The sequence below is a fragment of the Myotis daubentonii genome, chromosome 3, assembly GCF_963259705.1.
Source record: "Myotis daubentonii chromosome 3, mMyoDau2.1, whole genome shotgun sequence".
Classification (NCBI taxonomy): domain Eukaryota; kingdom Metazoa; phylum Chordata; class Mammalia; order Chiroptera; family Vespertilionidae; genus Myotis; species Myotis daubentonii.
The window spans coordinates 202585575-202611090 of NC_081842.1; the positions used below are offsets into that span (position 1 = coordinate 202585575).

At 45.0% G+C, this 25516-nt stretch overlaps 1 protein-coding gene and 1 non-coding gene across 10 annotated transcripts; both read right to left on the reverse strand.

Moving 5' to 3' along the window:
• Window positions 1–5090: 5090 nt before the first annotated feature.
• Window positions 5091–23958, reverse strand: PPP1R8 (protein phosphatase 1 regulatory subunit 8). Of its 9 annotated transcripts, XM_059690591.1 has the most exons (7): window positions 23055–23210; window positions 21174–21234; window positions 16588–16741; window positions 15107–15327; window positions 13165–13309; window positions 8377–8441; window positions 5091–6537 (listed from the first exon to the last, which is right to left on the reverse strand). In XM_059690591.1, exons 1-7 carry the CDS (start codon window positions 23108–23110, stop codon window positions 6184–6186), a joined length of 1056 nt encoding a protein of 351 aa, XP_059546574.1. In that variant the 5' UTR covers window positions 23111–23210; the 3' UTR covers window positions 5091–6183. The 9 variants fall into 9 exon arrangements, with proteins under 9 accessions (XP_059546574.1, XP_059546580.1, XP_059546577.1 ...); XM_059690597.1 differs by lacking the exons at window positions 21174–21234; window positions 23055–23210 and adding an exon at window positions 16356–16479 and having other exon boundaries at window positions 16588–16724; XM_059690594.1 differs by lacking the exons at window positions 15107–15327; window positions 21174–21234; window positions 23055–23210 and adding exons at window positions 15369–15536; window positions 16356–16479 and having other exon boundaries at window positions 16588–16724.
• Window positions 18987–19151, reverse strand: LOC132232223 (small Cajal body-specific RNA 1). Its single transcript, XR_009452358.1, has one exon. It is a non-coding gene; the product is annotated as a small Cajal body-specific RNA 1 (non-coding RNA).
• Window positions 23959–25516: the final 1558 nt, after the last annotated feature.

Here is a 25516-nt window from a genome sequence, read left to right on the forward strand (position 1 = left end):
GGACAGCAGGGAAGCCCAGCCTGGAGTGGTGGGCACATGGAGAGGCATTTAGGAGGCAGAATGGAAAGTGAGGGATGGAGCCATGGAGTCTGGGTTCAGGTGCCCATCTGGGGCAGGGCGGCCTCAGCTCTGGTCAGTCTTGGGGGGCGGGTGGTTGGGACCACTGGGACAAGGAGGCAGTGTGCCAGCCAGTGCCAGGCTTGTCCCGAGGCCCTGCTGTGTCCTGCTGATGGTAACAGAGTGCCTGGGCTTCCTATGGTGACCACCCACGTCAGCCCCGGTTCTGAGCGTTCCCAGAATAATGGGCCCGAGACCCAGGGCCAGGCTGCCCCTCCACCTCCAGAGCTGCAGCTGGCTGGCTGGGTGCCCGCACAGCCTCCCCTCTGCTCTCTCAAGAAGCCGGGGCAGTGACTTATTAGGAGAGAAAGGAGATCTCTGTCCCAGCGTGTGATTGGAGCCCCTGGGGGCTCCGGGGGGCAAGGCCAGCCCTCAGGTAGAAGTCTTCAGGCGCCCCCTCTCGGCCAAGGCTTCGGTAGCACTGCAGGTCCACCTTCCAAGCCCGCGTCTGCAGGCGAACCGTGAGCTGCAGGGGTGCTGCATACAGCTGCCCGCTGGCACCGCCCCCACGGCTCACAGCATGGGGTGCCTCACACTCAGCCCCTCCCAGCGACCTCCCCTCCCGCTCCCCCTCTGCAGGGAACGGCCCCTCTGAACACCAACAGCCCCGGCCAGGGACCCCGGGGGCGTCTTCTTCTGCCGGGAGCCGGTCCATGCTTGCTGTTTCAAGGGACCTGGCATATATGGCATACTTTTCTTAAAATGTTTGCTCACCTTCTTGGCGCTGTGTTTTAACCAAGGTCACCTCTGAGAAAGGTTGTTTCCCCAGGTAGGGATTTTCCCCTGAAGTTAGGGAGGGAATAAAACCTCTTAACTAAGTGCCAGGCAGGTAGTAAATCACTTTAACTATGAACAATCATGCTTAAGCTACATAATCTTTACTCCCTGGAATGGAGATAAGAAATGCCCTAACCTTTGGAATAGAGATTGATAGGATTGGAATCAACTGGTATAAATACAGATGCAACAAGACAACAACAGACAGAATTCAGAAGACAGAACCTACACGGAGCCTGGAGACAGAAGAACTTCGCTGGAGAGAACATGGCAATAGATCCTGGACTGAACCTGACTATAGAACATGGCAAGAGAACCTGACTAGAACCTGGTGACTGAACCTGGCTGGAGATCTGAAGCAGAACCTCTCTGGAGATCCAGACCAGATCTTGGCTGGAGATCCTGGCTAGGCTGCTGATCAACTGAACGCTGTCTCCGTGTCATTCCTTCTTCGCCGACTCCGTCTACGCCTTTGGGAACCCCTGGACCCGCTGGGGTTGGACCCCGGCATTCTTCCTTCTCCCCGGACTCTGCCAGGGAGGCTTTTCTCTTTCCCACTTGAAGGCTGTGAGGGAAGGAGCCACGCTGACATCTGGGGGCGGAAGCCGAGCCCAGGGACAGGGTGGGAGTGTGCCTTGAGGGCTGGAGGACCAAGCAGACCTGGGGGCGCTGCAGGAGCTGAGTGAGGGGAGAGAGGGAGGCGGGGAGCGAGGGAGGGGTGCAGGTACGACGTAAACTGCTCTTACTCTGGAGAAAATGAGGGGCCTCTGGAGTATTCTGGTCAGAGCAGTGGCTAGGACTGGCTGGGGTCATTAGCAGGCATGTGTTTTGTGTTGTTTTTTTATATATATTTTCATTGATTTCAGAGAGGAGGGGAGAGGGGGGAGAGAGAAACGTGAATGATGAGAGAACCATTGATCTGCACGCCCCCCACTGGGGAGGGCACAGTTTGAACGGAGTGTCGGCAGGCTGGGGTGGGTTTCAGAGTGAGTGGAGGAGGCGCTGGAGACGGCGAGGTGCCGCAGAGAAAGGCGGGGAAGCTGAGGTCGCCGATGGGGAAGTGGAGTCAACAGATGGTTTTTGTTTGTTTGTAACCAGAGATAAGACAGAAGGAGTAGGAAGTAGAGGGGAAATCAGAAAGAGACAAAATGCAGTTTCTCACAGACCCGAGCCAGGAGCTCCCGCGCTGTTCACCGCCCGAGCGCCAGCCGCGCTGGGACCCTGCTTCACGCTTGCCGGCTGCGACCTGGGTCGCGGCGCGCTCTCTGAGCCTCAGGTTCCGCAGGTGTGAAATGGGAGACCCCCCCCCCCCATCAGGGCCCTGCGGACAAGCAGGGGATAATGCACAGAAAGGGCGGGCGGGTGCGCACAGGGAGCGACCTTCTCTTCTGTGCCCTTCATCTCTCCCCTCACAGCCCCGCCCCAGGCTTCACGCCGTTACCATAGCGACTCCATAGATGGGAGCAGGGCCCCTCCTGCTGGCTGACGCTGGACTGCACCTCGCCCCTGTTCAGAGGTGGAACTTCCAAATCCAGTTCAATTCCCCGCCACCTTCCCCCCCGCCCCCGGCAATGATTTCATTCCGCAGCAGATGTCATCCAAAATCAGTAGCGAGCACTCCAGAGCCTTCCCACCTCCCATCATACACTGAGCGAGATGTTAACCCACCCGCCCCGCTTGGTCCTGCAGCTGCCCCAGCTCGGAATGGGCTCCCTCCACCACTTGGAAACACAAGTCCCCCCTCTGAGGCTTTCTGTGAGCTCTCCCCTTAACCACCCTTACCCCCTGCAGACTGAACTGCTGGAACGTTCTCTTCCATAGTCTCTTCACATCTGTACTTACCTCTAGATTTGCTAGAACACCTGCCTCACCAGAGGTCAGGTATTGCCTTATTTATCAGCTGCCAGAGGGATTTTATAACTGAATCTCCCCCACTGTGGGTGAGGGGTGAGGGTGTGTGTGACGTTTGTGTCTCTGGATTATCCAATATTTTTACATTTTTATTTATTTTTTAGTAAAGAAAGAAGTCTGCCTGGCAGGCATGGCTTAGTGGTTGAGCATGGGCCTATAAACCAGGAGGTCGGGGTTGGATTCTCAGTCAGGGCACATGCCCAGGTTGTGGGCTTGATCGCAAGTGTGGGGCGTGCAGGAGGCAGCCATCTCTCTCATCATTGATGTTCCTCTCTCTCCCTTCCTCTCTGAAACCAATAAAAAATATTTTTAAAAAAGCAAAAGGAAATCCTTCAGGGCCTCCTGTTACTTTCAAATTCCCTAGCAAAGCTTCCAGGGTGGGACCTGGCCTCTGCCTGTCTGATTCCTCCCTCCTCCTTGCCCGCCTTCCACTAAAGCTCCCAGCTCGACAGCATTGTAAGTGGCAGGTGCCTCTCAAACAGGCCTCCCATGTTCAGCCCTGCTTAGTTGACACGAGTTCCCACTGCCATGGTTTGCTCACATGCAAAATGAAGGATCCAGACAGACAGGATTTCACAAATCCTTCTGACTCTAAATTTCTCATTTACGGATAATGGTTAGCATATCATAGGCAACTGTCACCCAACAGCGAATCCTGAGCGGGGATCTCCTAGAGAAGGGGCTCCAGGGGATTTGCCCCTCTACCACCCTGGGCAGGGGAACATGGCTGTCCTCTCCCTGCTTTACACATGGCCCATTACACACAGGACCTTGGGGAACCCATGGTCACTTCTCATCGAGGGTGGACTGTGTCCTAGGATGGGGCGGGGCTATGTCTTCAACAGAAAGATGCTCACCCCAGTGGTGAGTGATAATCATGTTAATCCTTGTGGTGAACAGGAGGGGCTTATCTATTCATGGTCAGTGTCTAGAGCTGCATTAAGCCTGTGAGGCAGCTGAGCCCCCTCCTGCAGTGCTCATCTTTGAGGGACACTAAAACATGATCGGAAGAAATCAGAAAAATAGTGCCAGGCAAGCCAGGTTTCTGCGCCTACAAGCCTCCGTTCATCACGTAACTACCAAATTCAAGCACTCCTGCTGCCACGAATGTAAACTGGGCCTTTGAAGGAAAAAGATAATAGCTTTGCAGGCTGGGATAGTCTGTTGGGCCTTGAGACACAAATGCGAGTTTCACTCTGCAACTCAAATGCCAGAGCCAAATAGTACAGGGCATGATCTCTCTCACCAATGACTTATTTTACTATGCGAACTAAAGCTAAATCCTTTAATATACCATAATGATAAGTAGGAGCTTATCATTTGGAAAAAAATCAACTTTAAAAACAAATGCCTAACTACAAATGAATATAACCCCAGCCTGCTGAGAGCATTCCACATGTGGGCCACACACACCCTTCACCAACTCATCCTGGAGGCTGTGTAAACCTGTGCTCGGGACTCAGGCTAGTTTCAATCCGGACTTCACTACAGTGGGATCCTGAGTTTCTTTTGTCTCGGCCAGTTTCCTCACCTGTAAAATGGGGACAAAAGCAGTGCTCCTCGTAGGGCTACGTGAATTAGACGACAGGCCGTGAATGGCTGGCGGGGTAGGTAGGGGCTCCATGTGTGTCTAATGGTCATCTTTGCTATGAGATGAGGGGAAAGTGCTCTCCTAAGATGAGGACACTCGTTTTTACAGAGGCTGATGAGGTCCGCTTCCTGTAAACTTGTGATTTTATAGACTCTCTCTGTTATCAGGCTGCTCCTGCTGCAAGTCCACACTCTCGACGACCCAAGGGATCTGGAACTCAGCTGGCAGCAGCATCACAAAGCCACCTATAATTCTCACCACACACCAAGTGCACTTCCTGAAATGAGGCTCCCGTATTGAATGGACACATCCATTCAATCCCAACTCTGGCTGAAATCCCTTCTAACCCTCCTCAACTTCAGCACCTGAGCTGCAGCTGTAGCCAGAGGGCGGATGACCAAGTTTAAGCCATGCCCACTCCAGGCCGAGTGCCCCAAAGCCCAATCTTTTGTCACATCTGTGGTTCTGCCTCCTGATGAAGGGCGACTGGCATCTCTCAACCCACTTGGCTCCATGAGGCTTCACTCTGGGGACCAGTATCTCTAGTTAGTTTCTACATTCATTAGGGGGCGTTCTCATTCGTGGTAATAAAATGGGGACAGGCACCACCTCCCAAGCCCGACAGCACACCCTGGGCAACATTTCCTACTGTCAGCGGGAATCCGTGCGGCGACCGAACCACAACTGCACCGGATGTCAAAAGTCACGTTTAATTTACAATGTAATAAAGGTTACAGGTAAAAAGCTACACATAAAGCGTGAAAAGGCCTATTACACAAATGTACAAATCTCTATACAAAGCTTTTATCGATGTTTCCTACCTTCGTCTCCTATGTTCATTAGCCAGATCTCATCTTAGAGCTTCAGATAACAAGAGCTCTCACAGGGGGGAAGCGCCTCCAAACCGACATCTGAAATGTCTTCTTAGAGACATCAGTTACTTGCAAAGTGAAATCTTTTCCTTTTTAATTGAAATTGTTCTAACTGGTCAAATGCTTTAAAAATTGCCTTCATAACACACTTGAAAAGGAAAGCCTTGGAGAGTACAGTACTCTGGAATCAAATGAGAAACTTCAGCAAGTAGAGAGTACTCAGGTTTGACAAGAAAAAACAGGTAAAGTTCAAACAAAGTAATAAGTTTAAAACTATCAACCTGTGTCTATGGCATTCACTGGTCACAGACCACAATCAAAATATTCTCATTCCAACGGAAAGGACAAAAGAGAAAAGCCTAACTACTGGACCTCAAAACCACTGACCCAGAAAAACATTATTTAAACTTTAGCTTAACTAAGGAATTTTAACCCTCTTTTTTATCAACCTCAGATCCATGGCAACCCTTTTGCTATGTGGAACTTATAGGGATAGTAAATATAAATTAGGCTGCTGGACCCATAAGGCTGGTGATTCCACCATCACCTCTCCAGCTCTGAATTCGACTCTTTGGGCCTGGAGTCTCTCCACAGGGTACATGACTTAAAATAAAAATAACCCTGGAAAGAGGGAAGAAAGAAAAAGGAGGTCATGGAAGGCCTGGGAGGCTCCAGGGCACCAATTTAAAATGACGTATGAAACGTTCTTCTACACTGAAGTGTTCTGAAGAGCAGTCTTTACGGGACATTTCAACCCCACCCCCAGTTTTGGTATTAGATGTTTAGGACCCCGGGAGACGTTCTGAAAGACGATACTGCACACATGGAAAATTTTCCTCCCAAGTTCATCAGCTCCCCCATCACCCTTCCACCCAATTCCCACCCAACCCCACCCCTTTTCCATGACCAAAAATATCAAATCAGTAAGGAAGGCGTGGGCTTCTTGCCCGGCCAAGCTTCTTTTGCATATTTCTTCTTCTTGGGTTCGTTAACAGCTTCGGGGATGTAGACTGCAGGGTTTGGTGTAGGATTCATGTTCACTGCTGATGGCACAACAGGAGTCAAGTCCACGTCAGGGGCGAGGTTCGGGTATGGCATGGGCAAACCACCGATGAGTGCTGTCCCGTGGATGCCATGCGGCTGGGAGCCAGCTTCACTGTGTGTGGGGGGCAGGCCCCCGTAGAGTCCTCCACTGAAGGCAAAGTTCTGCATGCGCCTGCTCCCCGATTCTTCCAAGCCCAGGGAGCCAGGGCCTTCCATCCGCTTCTTCTGTGGTTTACAAGGAACCGAGCAGACAAGAGGTGAGGCACATGGGTGGTGCTCATTAGCCTTTTCTATTCCAGCCCTAAACACTGGGGAAAGCCCCTAAACCTCTAGCTTATTTTGTGTCCCAAACAAACCTATTTCCCAGTCTTGAAATCTCAGTGATTAAAGAGATTTTACAGTGGTCCTCTAATGTGATGGGTCCACATAAAGTATTTACCATCCCAAGTCACACTGAGAAAAATGAGGATAGTGTGTGAGCATTTTATAAAATAACCTTATCCAGTTTCAGTGACTATCCTTAGCGTGTCATACGTCTCCCTCTCTTTTTTTGGTGTTAAAATGCCCTTTAAGGAAATAGGTGATAATGGGTGGTAGTAGGTATTTAAATTTGGAGGGGGGAGCAGAAGTTAGTATTTATCTTCATGTTGGGCACCAAATGTCTCAACATTCATCTCAGAGCAAAACAAATCTGAAGTGAATGAAAGAAATTTACTGGTTGCCTGGGGCTGGGAGTGGGCGGGTACTGACAGCAGAGGGACATAAAGGAATTTTCTGGGTGATGGAAATCTTTTATATGTTGATTATAATGGTGATGACTCAGGGGTACACATTTGACAAAACTCAAACTGTACACTTGCCATGTGTGCATTTTACTGTATGTAAATTATATCATAATAAATCTGATATAAAAGTAAAAATATCTTCTGGTTTTGTACTTTAATGACAACAGAACATTCCAAAAGAGAACAGAGCTCAGGGGGAAATGTGACATGAGCTCTATGGAGTTGCACAGGAAAACTTCACCTTGTACGTTTCACAAGAGTCTAAAGAAAGTTCATGAAAGATCCCCTCACTTGTCTACTCCTTTTGAGTTAAAGACTAACCAGGAATTTGACACATCAACCTCGTCTAATATATTCTAAAGACTTTTAAAAAATAAAACTCTATCATTGCAAGTACATAAAAATATAATTGATTTTTGTGCATTGAAAACAAACAAAAACTCTATAGTATCTCTGACCAGCATCTTCCAATTTCTTTTTTTTAAATATATTTTTATTGATTTCAGAGAGGAAGGGAGAGGAAGAGAGAGAGATAGAAACATCAATGCTGAGAGAGAATCACTGACCAGCTGCCTCCTGCACCCTCCTTACTGGGGATCGAGCCTGCAATCTGGGCATGTGCCCTTGACTGGAACTGAACCTGGGACCCTTCAGTCTGCAGGCTGATGCTCTATCCACTGAGCCAAACCATCTAGGGCCCAATTACTTTTTTAATACCTCTATGTACAGAGATCCCAATATTTAAAGGACTATTTATTCCTAGCTGTCAGGTAGTTCCTCCACATGTTTAGCAATTAGAACATCTTTGTAACTTCCATCTCTTGGTTCTTCAACATACCTGGTCTTTATAAACCTAATCCAGATTTGGGCTGGCTTTTCTATCTGTGCCACTCCCAGGCACAAAAAATAAAGGCACAGCAAAAGGCAGCAGTGCCATGCAGAAATACAACAACGCCTTTCTTGCCTAATAGCTAACTCTGAGTGAAAAGGGAAAGGCTAAAGAAACGTGGGCCTCTCTGCAGCCTGCTGGCGGTAGATTTACATTGCACCATAATTTACATACAGCATCAAGCTGGCTGGTCACCTGCAGCCTTATTATGGGCTCCAGAATCCTCTAGACACAGATGGAGTAAAAGTATGACCACAGGGTAAAAAAATGGAAGAGGAGCAAAGAATATGTTTTAAAATTAAGTACACCTAACCTATTTATAAAAGAGTGGGTTTTTAAACCAGACTATATGAAATGGCATTTCAAATATTGTTACAATGTGCTTCCTACCTTTACTGGGACCACTGCAGTCTGTACCATGTTCCGGAAGCGTCCAACTGAGGGATCCACATCCTCTGCAAAAAGACATGAGGGAAGGATTAGTTTGGTATTCTCCTGTGAGGGTTAAGGGAAGAGGGCTCACTACAAACAAAGCAATCACAACTCACATTAAAACAATAAAATACAGCTAACACGTCAACTGTTTCTATGTGCTGGGCACTGTGTTAAATCCTCACAACAAGCCTATGAGGTGAAAGCATGACTACAGTCAACATTTTTTTTTTTAATTTTTATTTTTTTAATATTTTTATTTTGATTTCAGAGAGGAAGGGAGAGGGGGAGACAGAAACATCAATGATGATAGAGAATCATTGATTGACTGCCTCCTACACCCCCTGCTGGGGATCTGAGACTGCAACCCAGGCATGTGCCCTTGACTGGAATCGAACCCAGGACCCTTCAGTCCCCAGGCCAATGCTCTATCCACTCAGTCAAACCAGCTAGGGTTACAATATACATGTAATAGACAAGAAAACACCTCAGGCTAAGAGGAGTCAAGTGATGGGCCTAGTCACCCTATGGAAGAGTGGAGGAGCCAGGATTTAGTCCAAGTATTCAGAAGTAGGACTGGACCACTGTGCTGTGCTGCCTTCCCCGAGTTCTTTTGCATTCCGTATACTTCCCTTTTTTGAGGGAGAAACAAAGGAGTACCTATTAGTAATCCCATGATAGTGACAAAACAATGACATGTCAAGAGGTCACACACCACCTATCTTGGTAATGCCCACTCATTAGCAAATAACAGAATTAGGATTCAGATCCAGGGCTTCCAACTTCACTTGGCCTTTTGACCTGAACAACTGTATACAATCAAGACTTTTACTGCCATGGCCGGTGTGCTCAGTAGAGTATCAGCCTGCCTACTGAAGGGTCATGGGTTCGATTCCCCATCAAGGGCACAGATTTGGGTTGCAGGTTCCATCCCAGGCCTGGTCATGGTGCATGCGGGAGGCAATCCATCAATGTGTCTGTCTCACACTGATGTTTCTCTCTCTCTCTCCTTCTCTCCTTTCTTCCCTCCCTCCCTTCCACTCTCTCTAGAAATCAATGGGAAAAATATCCCTGGTAAGGATTAACAAAAATAAATAAAATTATATATATATGAAAAAAAAAAAGACTTTTACTAAAGGATCTGAAGCCCTCGTCCAGGCAGAGTGGGAGGGCAGCACCCTTTTCACAGCTTACACACATTGTTATACCCTACAACTTCTAGCTTCACTCACTCTGCAGGGAGGAAGAGATAAGACCACGTAAGGGACATGTTTGCAGTCAGTCCACTCTCTTGTGCCTCATTTATTAGACATCAGGCATGGAAATAAGAGCAAGATACTGCACTGCCTTTAAAGAGTTCACACCGTAAAGCCAGATAGGCTAGAGCACACTGGAGGTGCTTCAAGACAGGTAGCAGAGCTGCTCTGTCGCACAGAGAGGATGGCTGCGCTGGGCCGCCTAGGATGAGCAGTTTTCTCGCTGAAGGCTGTGTGTATGGAGACAGGCAGGCTGACTTGTTAGCATTACTACAGAAAACGACTCCAAGTCCCCTTCATCTTAATGTAGTGACAGGAAAGGAATTATTTCCCTAACTGATGTTGTACATCTTATTTTAAATGCATTGAGGGAGCTTGCTATTTTAAAGATGAGCACTCGTATGAATTCCTTTGGAAAATAAAGATTCCCTATTTAATCTGAATAATTACACCTGGTTGATTTAAGTCTGACTTTTCCCTTTAGGATGCCTTTAAAGAATATGCCCTGGTATATTCATTGATTAACCAATCTTTGTTCAATGAATGAACGAACAAATGGCTTCTACATGGAAGAAGAAAGAGGAAAGATAACCAGACTCAGGAAGGAGACAAGGTCTCTAAAAAAGGCAACCTGATCCTTCCTCACCCCCATAAGAGCCCTGTTCTCATCTCCCTTCAGCAAGGAAAGCTGAACGAGGCGCACAAGCAACTGGATGGAGCCTGACAGGAGTGGCTACTGGGGGATGCACCCCATGCGTGCACTAGGCCTGTAGAGGGGAGAGACTAAGCCTCTCTGGGGGACCCTGTCCTGTGTTGGCTGATGGTCAGGCCCTCTCCTCCTTTCCTCATTCTAGTCGTAGAGAATACGCATGTTCTAGGAGAGCCTTGCTCCTGGAAGATCTACCAACAGATTCCTTACGAAGTCTACTTCTAGTTTAGGAAAGATGCACAGGTGGAAGGCAAAAGTTGTGGCAGATAATGATGGGGATAATGGCTAACATTTATCAAGAGCTTACAAATCCCAAGTACTGATATGAAGTGCTTTTACAAATGTTAATCATTTATTCTCCTCACCAATTCTGTGAGGCCAGTAGTCTTTTTTAAAAAAATATATTTTATTGATTTTTCACAGAGAGGAAGGGAGAGGGATAGAGAGCCAGAAACATTGATGAGAGAGAAACATCTATCAGCTGCCTCCTGCACATCCCAAACTGGGGATGTGCCCGCAACCAAGGTACATGCCCTTGACCGGAATCGAACCCGGGACCCTTCAGTCCGCAGGCCGACAATCTATCCACTGAGCCAAACCGGTCAGGGCAGGCCAGCAGTCTTTTAAGTCACTTGGCCAAGGTCATACAACTACTAAGAGGGGAGGTGGATTTCAAACCCAGGCCCTCTGACCACTATGCTATACTCTGCCTGAATACAGCACCTTAATAAAGCTCTGGGGCAATAATTTTCCAGGAGAAAAACAAAGCAGATCAGACACTGAATCCTGAGAGAGACTTAGTGTCTAGTCCAGTAATTTCCAAGTTATTGGCTGTTCATCAGTACAATAAGAGCTTGTTTGAAGCTACAAATTTTTAGGTTCAACCTCTAGAAACTTACTCAAGAGGTTCCAGGGCCCAGAAATAAGTTTCCTCGATTGGTTATCCAGCCCCTGCCTAAAAATTCCCCTCGGGCATTCACTACTTCTAGGAGTAATCCTTTCCACTTCACACACCATCAGAAAGTAAACTTGTCACTAGAATGAATGCCTCAATCTCTTTCAGAGGAATCCTTTTAATTCTTCTAAATATAAAGATTCATTGTTGCTTTTTACGCTGAGTCAAATACTTGCTACTCACTAGCTCTGGTTTTGCCCACTGTTCCCTTCTAAGGTTAGTCCTGCAAATACCTGACCACAGTGGTCATGCCCCCTCCAATCTGCTCTCCCTCCTGCATGGTTCCCCACGTTCCCAGCATGCAGGGCACTGTTTTCTGTATATATGAATCTCCTCCTCCCTCAGGACTACATCACATTTGATGGTTAGGGCCATGCTCGTATTTAGTAACATATGGATGAGTTATGCTCAGAACAGTGATGGTGAACCTTTTGAGCTCGGTGTGCCAGCATTTTAAAAAACCCTAACTTAACACTGGTGCTGTGTCACATATAGAAATTTTTTGATATTTGCAACCATAGTAAAACAAAGACTGATATTTTTGATATTTATTTTATATATTTAAATACCATTTAACAAAGAAAAATCAACCAAAAAAATGAGTTCGTGTGTCACCTCTGACACGCGTGTCATAAGTTCGCCATCACTGGCTCAGAACACAGACCAGTGGGGTTACTGTCCCCAATTCTCCTATTAATGAATCTTACACTCCACTTGATTAGTTTTCACATACTCCTAATGACTAAAACTATATTTTCTTTCTTCCTTTTTTTTTTTTTTTTATCCTCACCTAAGGATATTTTTCCATTGGTTTTTAGAGAGAGTAGAAGAGAAGGGGAAAGACAGAGAGAAATACTGATGTGAGAGAAACACATGAATTGGTTGTCTCCTGCATGAGCCCTGACCAGGGCTGGGGCCGGGGAGGACCTGCAACCGAGGTATGTACCCTTGACCTTAATCAAACCTGGGACCCTTGGGTCTACATAAAACTTCATTTTCAATTAACTAAAATCCTTTGACCTTTTTTTTTTCATGCTGGAGCAGACCATCTCCATTTAAATAATTGATATTTTGAACCTAAATGCAGGACTTGAAAGTAATTCTCACTGCATTTTACTTTGGAAATTAAAAGCAACTTGTTAGTCTGGGATCCTTGTTTCTTCTATCCATTGAGATTTATTTTCAAACAAGGTTTTTTTAAATCCCAATTCCATCTTCACTGTATAACTATACCTCCCAGCTCTATGTCATCCATCCACCAGAGTACTTAAGATACAACACAGGCCCAATAAATAAATGTTGAATGATGGAAGAAATTGGTAAAGTTAGTGGCCTTCCCATAATACAATGCTCTTATCTTACTGACATTTCCATTCAAACTATAAATTACTTCCTTCCAGAGAGGCAAGTCTTCAATGCAGTTAACAGTAGCAGCAGAAGGTTCTCCAATCTTATAGTTACCACTCATACTAGTACACAGAACCCCAAAAGACAATAACGTTCTGCTTTGAGGTCAAGACAGAAAACACTTATGCTTAACTTAAACCTCCACTAAGACACAGACACTCTGGGTCAGCAGAGAATTACCGCCTTGCTCTGTATACTGAACTAAATGGACTCTCCTGATAGCTATTTCTTCCACAGTGCAAATGGATAATGCCTGAGTTGTTGAGAGCACTCCACCAATGAACTGTAAAAACTATCTCTCCTTAAAATAGCACCTGTTATTCTAAACCTTGGAAACATTACAACTGACCTATAGGTTGTGCACACTACCCTCCGAGACCACAGCTTTTTCATCAGAAGAAACTAGAAAGACACCTCACCTGGGTTGATGATCTCATCATCCTCACTGAAAGTCACCCGTGAGTTCTTCCTCTTCCTCTTTGGTCTTTGAATATCCAGATTCCCCTCCTCAATGGTGAGGGTGGAAATCCGCTTGTTGTGGGCAGTGTTGAACTCTGTCAGGTTCTAGGCCAGGGTTCACAGGAAGAGACAAGTCAGTACACAGAAAAGTGAAGCAGACTATCTTACTAAATGACGGGCAGAAAGGCATTCGGGGCTAACCTTGACTTCCCCAGGCAGACAAGATTCTCCTCTGTATTCAGAAAGAACTCATTACTATCCCCAGACTGCTAATATTTATAAGTCACCTTTGACAGAATGTGCCCCTCTGACTAGTGGGGCAGTGATATTCAAAAGGTGAGGACCTTGAGCTGAGAACAGGTCATCTGTACAAACATCTTGGAGTTGAGGTTTTGTTGTTGTTGTTTTTTTATTGATTTCAAAGAGGAAGGGAAAGGGAGAGAGAGATAGAACATGATGAGAGAGAATCATTGATTGGCTGCCTCCTGCATGCTCCACACTGGGGATCAAGCCCACAACCTGGGCATGTGCCCTGACCAGAAATGGAACTGTGACCTCCTGGATCATAGGTTGATGCTCAAACACTGGGCCACACTGGCCAGATGAGATTTGCTTGTTTTTTTTTTTACAAAGGTTATCATGTCTTTATGCTGAGAATTAAAAGAATGTAACTGGAAGGAACTCCAAGAATTGTTTTAAAGTAACAAAACAGAGATGAGAAAGGATGATTGACAGCTTTCTTCCCAGTAACTCTCTTTGAGAACTCATACAGACACTGTCAGTGCACTTACACTTGGCATTAATATTTTGTCACTCCCCATTCCTGTGTATGGCCCCATTTCTATTCATAACCATCCATCCATCTCAATGATTAACTTGGCCTCAGCACTGCTGCCTGCCTCTTCCCAATCCTCTGGACTTATTCCAAACTGCATTGCGGTTTGAGATATTCAAAATGTCTTGAGAATAAAGACCCACAGAGGACCTCACATACTAATTTAAATACAGGAAAGCATGGAAGAAGGCCGGAGGAGAAATGGGTAAGAGTGACCACCATCAAGGCCTCTGGCTAGGAGGCTACTTCTTTAGAACAAAATAACTTCTAAACTTTAGATTTCCATGGCACTTTTCTTCCTAAGGGCTGGGACACTGCCTTAGTGTACTAGAACAGTAAGTGCATGTGGGTGGTTAAGGCATGCTTACAGAGGGTCTACCTGAATAGACCAGTCACACCAGTGCAGTGACTGACATGTAAAGGATGACGGCCACTTCACATATTGGGGTCAGTCTCTAGAAAAGGAAAACTTTAGCACTTAAATACAATATTGTCAAATTCATAGCCTTCAGGGCAGCCAGGCCCATAAGAACAAAAGCAGTCTAGTTCTATTCAGAAGATTCCTGGGCTATTTGGACAATATCAAGAAAGCAATGTAAATGAATGAAAGCTTCAGTCTAAGTCAGTGCCGTCCAATCGAACTTTCTGAATGATGAAAATGTTCTCTATTTGTGCCATTCAACATGGAAGTCACTAGCCACATGTGACCACTGAGTATTTGAAATGTAGTTAATAGCCACCACCTTTGATAGTGCAGCTCTAGAAAAACTTAACTCCCAGCCTTGGCTTCTAACATCCAGTGAAGGTGCACAGACAACCATGAGGGTCTATTGGCAAGAGACCAGTTTCCTTGTTACCCCTGGTCATACATAAGCAAATCACACAATGCAGCTCTCCAAAGTGTGTCACAGTTGACCACCTTATAACTGACAAAGTGGCAAAGGCCCATCACTGGGCTCAGGAAAACCTCCTGCTTCTAAGTCTTTGGCATTTCAAGCTACACAGACAGCTACATAATGGAAAAACTAGAGTCCCAAAAGACAAAATAATGACAGACGTGGAATTACATCAAGTTCGGTTTCCTCCTCTGGAAGCCCCAGTAAGCCCTTGAGTTCATCATCCTCTCCACCCATCTTCTCATCTCCTTTCACAGCCGATGGCAATGTCTGAGGCTTCTCACGTAGAGTGTATGCCCTTGTGGATGCGCCAAATGAGACTGTGGAATCGATGGGAATTTGCTGAGGCTTGTGAGGTTCCAACCGAATGTGACCCAAGAAAGTGCCGTGTGCTGGGAATAACCAAATCAAAAATGTAAGAGAAAAAACCAACCTGAGTTGTAGGAGAGCAGCTCCTCCCAGCATTATCAGTTCTGCTTTTTAAAATAAAAATGACACTGAGTCCACTTTGCATCCCTTGTCATGAGTCACAACGAAAAGGAAAACTCCTTCACTGGGTCTTGAATCTCTTCAGTGGAATTCTTACACATCTTCAGACCTGCTGTTAACCCAGATAACAAATACCACTGCTTGCTCTCCTGCCAGACAGGCTTGGCTCCATTCTGGGTCCAGCAGGATGGCTCCAACCCAGCAATAACCATGCCACCCAAGGCAGGAGACAGGCATCGCTGTGGTCTGACCTCTCCAGCCCCAAGTCTAAGGAATACAGGCCCTGGTGGCAGTTATGCTGGGTTTTCCCCAGAACAGGAAAGGTTGGCAGAAACAGGTGCAATATCAATACCAAGGCAAGCCAAAATCCTACTGCTGAGTCTGAGTATTTTTCGGCATGTTATAAAATGGACAGAAAAGATGAGATAAATTTGCAAGTAAGTACGTGTGAGACAAGGCTCTCCAAAACCATTCTATCAGCAGACTGGGGTGGGGTCTGTGTTATAAAAGTGGGGAAGGAGAACATGGTCAGCCCAGGAAGCAGGATCCTTTCTATTTTACATTGTATTTATATATGGGAAAAGTGAAACACTTCAAGGCTCCATGTAGTTAAGTCTCAACTGCATTTCTGGGATTATCTTTGGCAAAGTTGAAAATCTTATTAGTTGGAGTACATTCATGAAATTAAAATTTATATTATTACTTAGTCAAAGCAGAATGTAGCTGGGATAAAGAACCTTTAATAAAAAATTAAATATTGTTCAAAACAAGTATTGTTGTTAATGTCTTGCACAACTACTCTATTATATTAATGGAGCTACCACCGCTTCTGCCTAAATTAGACCACAATTTATCATGGTCTTGTAAACACTTAGCTACCCATAGTCCCTAGCTCCTGAGTGTTTTTGTTGATGGTGTTCTCTATATCTACCTAATGCCTCCTCCAGGACAGTCCTCCCCAAAACCTTCTTCTCTCTCCAGTCATCAATTATTCAGGAAAATAGGCGATATCACAGGAGTCAAGAAGAGTTGATTTAAAAATCAAATGTAAACTTCTTCCTTGGTGAATAATAAAACACAATTTTGAAACTGAAGAACTTAAAGAGAACTTTCACATTGCCCAAAAGAAATGTGTGAGACAGAATGGGATGTGAATTACTTACTACTATTGAGATCTATTAGAAAAACTCTCTTCAGATGCTTGTGGTAGACCAAGGCAGCGTGGACCCGAGAGCAAGACTGGTGGTCAATGGTAAAGTCACACAGATCGGGGTTTCTCCCAAATAAGTAATATTTCTTCTCATCAATAATCAGTTTCTAAATAAACATTAAATTAAATGTTACTTAAATAGTCTCAACAGGGTTAAGCAAAAATTCTTCTTATCAAATAAGTAGAGGATCTTGAATAGAAAAATTCCTTGCCACAGTGAAAAAAATTTATTTCCTATTATTCTTAAGATAAAGAGCTCAGAAAAACTTACTAACATGTTGAGGGATAGATGACATTTAATATCCCCAAATGTAGCAGTCAAATGTTTACTATTGATATGAAAAGAAGTTTTCCTACTAATTCTATTACGTAAAAGTGACCTGCAAAAGGGGTTGTCTCTGTCCATTGGAAATTTAAGATTTCAACGGATAGTAACTTTAGGTCAAGCAAGAAATGAGAACACAAAGCATGTTTATAAAGTAATGACTGCTTTTCAGAAACATAACCAAAGGAAGATTACCAGCTGGTTAGGGAAGAAAGGGGTTATAAATACCTATTTACATCTGAATCATGCCATCATAGCCCCAAAGCACTTTTGGAATACTGAGCTGGATTTAGCTTTATGAAGAACTCACAACACTGTCCTTATTTTTCTTTTAATCTTGGGTTAGTAAACCCTGACACAGCCTGGTTGTAAACTGAGCTGTCAAAGATAAAGGCCTCTTGATAAATTTTTACTAACACTTCTTCCAGTTTTAAAAGTCTACAATTTGACCATTTTAAAGAATAACCCTTTCAAGGTTTCACTAAGCTCTAGTTCACATTTCACATGGCACTCCTTCTAAAATCCCTGAGAAGACAGCACACAGCTGAGTAGAGAAGCACAGTCAAGTTAGTAGGTTCCAGGCTAGGAATCAAGAGGTTTATATTTCATTCCTGGCTATGTCACTGCACTCACAGTGGGCTACTATTCTCCCTTATGCTTTAGTGTTCCCCTTACAAGACCAGAAATATACCTCACGCACTGATAACAGTAACAGCCGTTGGGTATTCATGTGCCACACACTGTGGTATGTGTTCTATGCTGTTATTTCACCCTCACAGCCACTCTATGCGGTGGGTACATACTATTATTCCTATTTTTATAAATGACAAAACTGAGGCATAAAGAAATTAACACGTTCAAGTTCACACAGCCAGATATTTAAAAGCTGAATTAGAAATTCAGAGAGACAGAGAATCTGTCTGACTTCAGAGTCTAAGCTCTTTTAACCATATTATATATTTTCTTCACTCTACCTGCGTCAGAAAATGTACTACATGGCAAGGAACATTTTAATGAATAAACGACGATGGGCCACACTCTTCATTTTTCTTTAAACAATCACTTACCCAGTTTCTTTAAAGCTTAGCCTTAAGGTTCAAAATTAGTTCAAGCGAGTATAGGTATGTGGGTCACTGCTGGGAAACCCTGTCCAGTGACCATGTGCTACTGGCAAGGCTCGTTCCAGCCCCACTATACTGCTGGGCAGCATCAAGAATGAGCAGCTGACAGCTCAATAAGACGATCATCCCCAGGTCTGCCTAGGCCAGTGGTTCTCAACCCTCCTAATGCCGCGACCCTTTAATACAGTTCCCCATGTTGTGGTGACCCCCAATTTCATTGTTACAAATTGAACATAATTAAAGCATAGTGATTAATCACAAAACAATATGTCATTATATATGTGTTTTCCAATGATCTTAGGCGACCCCTGTGAAAGGGTCGCTCGATCCCCTAAGAGGTCGCAACCCACAGGTTGAGAACCGCGGGCCTAGACTCAAGTTTTAAAACTTGGATTAAATATAAGACATTGTTTTAAAATTGAGAGAATTCTGAAATGTCAACATCTTATTCTTTCTAGGTAATATCTGCGCAGGTTGAATCTCACTGCATTTCTCATTCATATTTATATGCACCCAGATTATGCCCTCACAAACTTAAATTTGCTAAACACAGGGCTCACTGGATAGTCTCAAGGAAACAGTATATAAGACCACCAGATCTTGGGTTCTACTATACCACTGACCAAATTTCTATGTTTCTAAGGTGCCAAAGACATACCAGAGATCTAGGTATTTAGAGGGCGAGGGGGAGTGAAAGGTCCTCCAAATTAAATATATACATTCATTATTAAAGGCATCTCAATGACAGAAACATAACGATGTAGCGGGAAAATAGTATGTCTTAGAATTAAGGAAATTTGTTAACTCCTGAACAATGTACTTTCTCTGTCCAAGTAAATAAGATAATGTATTGGTGTTTCAATAGTCACCAAAGCCACAATTTCTTGACTAGCTATACCATTACCCAGTTGTGCCACTGAGTTATAACTCAGAGTGTGTCTTTACACACTGGGCTAAAAGACTCACGGCTTTTGCTTTAATATTGCACTTCTTAAACCCAGCTATCACAACACATCACAAGCCTCTGACACAAGGCTAGGATGTAGATAGCTCGGCTAGTATCAAGTGCTGTCTAAATCTTTAAAAATAAGCACATAAATCTATTCCTCTCAGAAACAGCACAGTGATGCCTAAAGACTGCAACTTGACAATTGTATGGCAACTCAGCACACCTAAGAGCAATGAAAGACAGAGAACATTATCAGTTAATAGAAATCAGTAATCAGAGGAATGTCTGACAACTAAGAGCACTTTAAAAATATAAATTATTTCACAAAGGAATATGATATAATCATTAAAGCTAGGCCTCCTTTGTTTCTTCCTGTAGCAAACGGGAGATTTACTAAATTCTGGTAACAAAACAGATTCTTATGTCTTCAGAGCTTCATGCTATTTAGCAACAATATTTTGTATCTGTGGAACAGTCTATAAAATAGGTTTTACAGACAATTTAGCAAAATTATTTCATTGAATAATCTTGAAGTTTTGTGACTTAAAATAAAAGAACTCTACACTGATGATGTATTATGGAATTGTACACCTGAAACCTATATAATTTTATTAATCAATGTCACCCCAATAAAATCAATTAAAAACAAGTAAATAAAATCTCTCTATATAAAAGCCTAATATACAAAGTATCCCCTTGGGAGTTTTTACTATTCACACCAAACAAAAACAACTGCACTCAAAAGTGGGACCTTAAATCTAAATTCTGTATGAGCGAGCAAACATAAAATTGGTCTAAGAGCTGGAGATTCACAGCTCCATAGTCACAGTGGGTTTAATCTCCATTTCTTGGTAAATAAATGTGCCGTAATTATTAAAAATAAAATAAAATCTCACACAACTTAGTATCTAATCAAAATTTATGTTATCTTCAAGTTCTATGTGGTGTTCACTCTAGAGACTTGTAGAAAATCTGCAATTCTGCTAAACTTTTCCTTTATAGAACTTATTTCAGGTAATTTTTATGTAGTGTCTTTCCCGCCAGATTTCTTTGAGGATCAGAACCACGCTTGTTTTGTCCACTGTTGTAGTCCCTATAGCGAGCACAACGACAAGAACAAAGTAAGCACTCAATGTTTTGAGTAAATGAATGAATTTCATCACCATTCCATTCCCTTTGAAGGGCTCAGGCCTGAATATCATAAAAGCAACTTAAAATCTAAACTCAATCTATGTCATTCACTTTCTTCTTCAATTACTAGAGGCTCAGTGCAAGAAATTCGTGCATGTGGGGGTGGAGGTGGGGAAGGCCCTCAGCCTGACCTGCACCCTCTTGCAATCCGGGACCCCTGGGGGATGTCCGACTGCCGGTTTAAGCCCGATTCTGCAGGGAATCCTGTGGGATTGGGCCTAAACTGGCAGTCAGACATCCCTCTCTCAATCTGGGATCACTGGCCCCTAACCACTCTGCCTGCCTGCCTGATTGCCCCAAACTACTCGCCTCCCTGCCTGATCACCCCTAACCACTTAGCTGCCTGCCTGATCACCCCTAACCACTCGCCTGCTTGCCTGATCACCCCTAACCACTTGCTTGCCTGCCTGACTGATCATCCCTAACCACTCTGCCTGCCTACCTGATCACCCCTAACTGCTTGCTTGCCTGCCTGATTGCCCCTAACTGCTTGCCTGCCTGCCTGATCGCCCCTAACCCCCCCTGCCTCAGCTCCCGCCAGGGCGGCTTCATCCGGAAGGTTGTTTGGCTGTCCAGTCTAATTATGTCCAGCGCTAATATTGCGCTTTTATTATTATAGATTGCATATCTTGTACCTTCCACACAACTCCATGTACTCAAAGAGAGGGAATTTACCATATTAAAGGGCTTCCAGTTTGATTAGGGCTCATAGGCCTATGATCTATTAAAATCCTTTATTTAAAAGGTGAGAGAAGTAAAAAAAAAAACACTGAGTGTCTGTGGGAGATAAGAGGTTTGAATGTGTTACATCACCATGTGCTTTTAATAGAAAAAAAATCAGGATGAACGAAAGTAGCATCGGAAAACAAAGCACAGCAGAAGGGGTGGAAAAGTGAGTCACTGGCAAAAATCTTTAATGTGATGGGAAAAAGGAAAGACATGTATTTCTGTACCTCAATTAGTTTGTCTCCTTTGACTACATCCAGATGTAATCCAGGTGGGGGTTTACCTGCCCTGAAAAATAAGAAGGAAAAAGCATTTTCAGAATGAGTTCATAATGCCATTTACAATTACTGTCCCATTCAACACTGCAGCTCTACCAGCCTATAATTAGCTCATGTTCAAGCAGAAATGTCATCTACTTCACTGTTATTACAGCTCCTTTCTAAGTTTGACACTTGCTTCCCCAGTGATTCAATTGCTCTAACACAGATTTTAATGGATTTGTATTTAGAGCAGCACCGAAGAAACCTGTACTTTAACACTGAACATCGACCTCGGAGAGAAAGCAGCATCGAGAGTGCACGTACTACAGCTGGCGCAGTCTGATCCTTTGAGTTTGAATCTAAGCTTTGTGACTACTGCAAAGAACATACGAAGGCTGAGTATATCGCTGGTGTTCTGTGCTGATCCAAGTTTAGTCTCATCACAAAATAAACAGAGCTCTGAACTCTGAGACCAAATCAGAGGTATATACTTAGGGAGTTAGGGCAATCCCGTATCGTGCCTACGAAACCAGGTACCAATGAATACAAGAGATGTTTCTTACCCTCGAACAGGTCTTTCTATCTATAATGGCTTGTTCAGGGCACTTTTCTCTGCATTTCTATAACCACAACATCCAAGAGGGATACATGTCAAAGCACCTAACACAGGAGCTGGTGCATACAGGACTGAAGAAATGGTAGGTGATATGTCTCTTCTAACTAGAAGTTTACTATCCTGATCCAACATCAGAAATCACTGTGGCAGGGAACCAAAATGGACATAAAATTTGTAGACTGAAGCAACTGGGTGTTACAAAATGCAAAGGAACCCAGAAAACAGGCACACATTCACTTGCTTCCTGTGTTTGCTCCTTTGAAGTTTGAAAAAAAAGAACAATCTTGCCAGAGTCCTTTTGCATATTTGCATAAAATATGCAATCCAAATTCCCTCTAATTTGAAGAGCAACATAGTCATCTCACAATCCTGCCCCAACTCCTCTATGGCAGTTGCTGAAAACAGTGCATTGGGAAAAGCCTTTTTTTTTTTTTTTTTTCTGGGAAAGAGGAAAAGCAATGTTACATCCAAAACATGCTTTCTGAACTCCTACTATGTGCCTGGCTAAGGCCTAGGCGCTGGTAATAGAAAGGATGCATCAGACGCCTTGCCCTTGAGGATCTCAACATAGCGGGAGGCAGAGAAGAATAACATTATTCATCCACCGGTGAGTTACTGCTGAAATAGCTCTAACTCAAGGCAGTGCATAACTACTCATCTTGTACTCTACTCCAAGGCGAAATGAAATTATCCCACTCTTCCCAAGAACTTGAGAAAGGATGGAAGGGGTTCCTTCCAACAATCCCAGCGCCGGTCGCTGCGGATGCAGGGGTGGGTCGGCGCCGTCCCTGCGCTCAGGGGGCTCCCGGTCCGTGAGAGGCAAGTGCTGGACCAGGGGAGCAGCACAGCGGCGGGGCACGGGCTCCGCGGCGGGCTCCGTCCGGGAAGCCGGCTCGCGCGCGCTCGGGACTGAGAGCAGGGGCGCGGTCCGCTGCTCCCCAAGAGCACTCGATCCAGTCGGGAGTGGAGGTCAGTTCAGGGCCACGGCCCCGAAACGCCCAGGCAACCGGCGCACCGCCGGGGGGGGGCTGCGTCAGCGAGCGCCTCAGAGCCCCCAACTCTGGGTTCCTCAGTGCCTGGGCCTGGGCTCCCGGTTCCTCCCCACGCTGCCCGGCCCGACGACCTGCTCTCCCTCAGTCAGTCCCAAAACGTCTAAACCGTTCGGCCCGCTGCGGGAACTGGGCCGCCCAGCCAGCCCAGGCCACTCCAGCCCTGGTCTCCCCGCCACTCACCAAGTCGGGCAGTCGAACAGTGGGAGGCTGGAGCCGGAATTCGTGGCTGCCGCCATCTTGCGTCTCCCCCGCCCATTTGGCGGGCCCGAAGCACGCCGGGAAACTGGAAGACTCGGAGGGGAGAAGCGGCATCCCAGTAGCCTGTGCGTGCGCGCCCGCGTGCGCGCGCACACACGCACGCACGCAGGGGGCGCTTCTAGGGGCGGTGGAAACGGGGATGGGATTTTGAGGTGTTTGTCAGTGTCTCCGAAGACTAGGGTTTCTCCTGGCTGGGAGGTGTCTGAAGAAAAGGTGCTTATAAGGGCGGGAGGTGGGGGGGTATCGGTCTCCCGTCCGTCCTCCTGCACACACTCTGCTGGACTCTTAAATCTTGTGACTCCGTCCTTGCTACAGGCTTGCACCCCAAGCACCCCAAGCTAGAGAGGAATTAGAGCGCAGAGCTTAGAAATTACAGTAATCACTCATTCTGTTTCTCTTACGGCCCTTCTCTGCAGAGTTGCATGCTCGCTTCCTCTTCCTAATCCAAATCGGGACTTGTGGATTTATGTGTATTATCTGGGAATCTGCTTTAAGGGGCCATCTCGTCTATTTATGAAAAGTCTGGACGTGCTGGGGAAGAAGGATCCAATCAGAGGCAGACATCCAGATCTTCAATGGCTAATCAAGGCGTGGCCCCTTCGGGATTTTGGTCATGGTGACTGAATAGTGAAAGGAAGCATTAGGATTCCAGGCCTGCCCTAGGCCAACAGCTGCCTGAAAGAGACCTTGAGCAGGTGCTCTAGTTGTAATCGCTGTTTGTTGGGTGCTTACTTCTCTGGGCAAGTAGATATTTTATGTGGATCATCTCATTTAATCCTCACAACACTCTTGAGGTAGGTATGATCCCAGAATGCTCAAACAGATTGAGTGGCCCAGCCTCACCCTAGAGCAGTGGTTCTCAACCTTCTGGCCCTTTAAATACAGTTCCTCATGTTGTGACCCAACCATAAAATTATTCTCGTTGCTACTTCATAACTGTCATGTTGCTACTGTTATGAATAGTAATGTAAATATCTGATATGCAGGATGGTCTTAGGCGCCCCCTGTGAAAGGGTCGTTCGACCGCCAAAGGGGTCGCGACCCACAGGTTGAGAACCGCTGCCCTAGAGGGTGAGTGGGATTCAGACCTAAATCTGTATGATGCCAAAGGCCAGCCATGCTCTTTAATCACCACTGTCTCACAATTAGATGCTGATATATTATCATGCAAATGATGCCCAACACCTTTTCACTTTTGTAGAAAGTTTGGGTTATCTGACCTGTTTTTTTTTTAATTTTTTAATTATTTTTAAAAATATTTTATTGATTTTTTTTACAGAAAGGAAGGGAGAAGGATAGAGAGTTAGAAACATCGATGAGAGAAACATCAATCAGCTGCCTCCTGCACACCCCCTACTGGGGATGTGCCCGCAACCAAGGTACATGCCCTTGACTAGAATCGAACCTGGGACCCTTGAGTCTGCAGGCTGACGCTCTATCAACTGAGCAAAACTGGTCAGGGCTGTTTCTTTTTAAATTGAAAATTGTTAACCAGAAAGAGGCACTGCACATAATTTCTTTTCTTGATTTCCTTGCTGCTGGTCCTCTAGATTTTAAATTGAACATCAACCTGTTCAAAAGATTTTGTCCTTAATGACATCTCTCCAGGAATCAAGATTTAATTGCAACATGATATTAACTTGGATTTTGAAATTATCAACTCTTAGGCAGGTAGGAGAATCACTTTCCTCTGGCTTTCAAAAGCACAATAAATTTATCCAGCAAGGATGTTAATTGATCAGATGACTTATCCGCTGACCTGTGTATAGCCTCCTTTCCAATCTTGATTCCAAAGACTAGGCTGATGGGGGAAATACAAATTCTAAACTTGGTCTCAAGAAAAGAGGCTCTTTCCTTTAAAAAATAAAATAAAATTTTTTATTGATTTCAGAGAAGGGAGAGGGAGAGAGAAACATCAATGATGAGAATCACTGATTGGCTGCCTCCTGCATGCCCCACACTGGGGATTGAGCCCACAACTGGGATATACCCTGACTAGGAAGAGAACTGTGACCTCCAGGTTCATAGGTCGACGCTCAACCACAGGGCCACGCTGGCCTGGCTGACTCTTCTTTTGAGAGCAAGGACATGATTCTTGAGAAGGAATTAAATAGTCTCAAAAGTGTTTTAAGTGTAACAGAAAAGAACACGTTCATTTTTATCTACAGAGACTGTGCAGGCCTCTGAGGTTCCATGCCCCTTGCAGGCATGAGGTGCTACTGAAGCCATTTCTAGCTTTGAGTGACCTGATAACATCTATGTCAACTTTGCCTTTCAATTTCTCAAGCTTTTGTGTGTGGTCCATTATTTAATCCCTCCTATTGCTGACTATACACCCAAGAAAGCTTGAAGTTAGATTCTTACCCTTGTCTTACCCTTGGTCT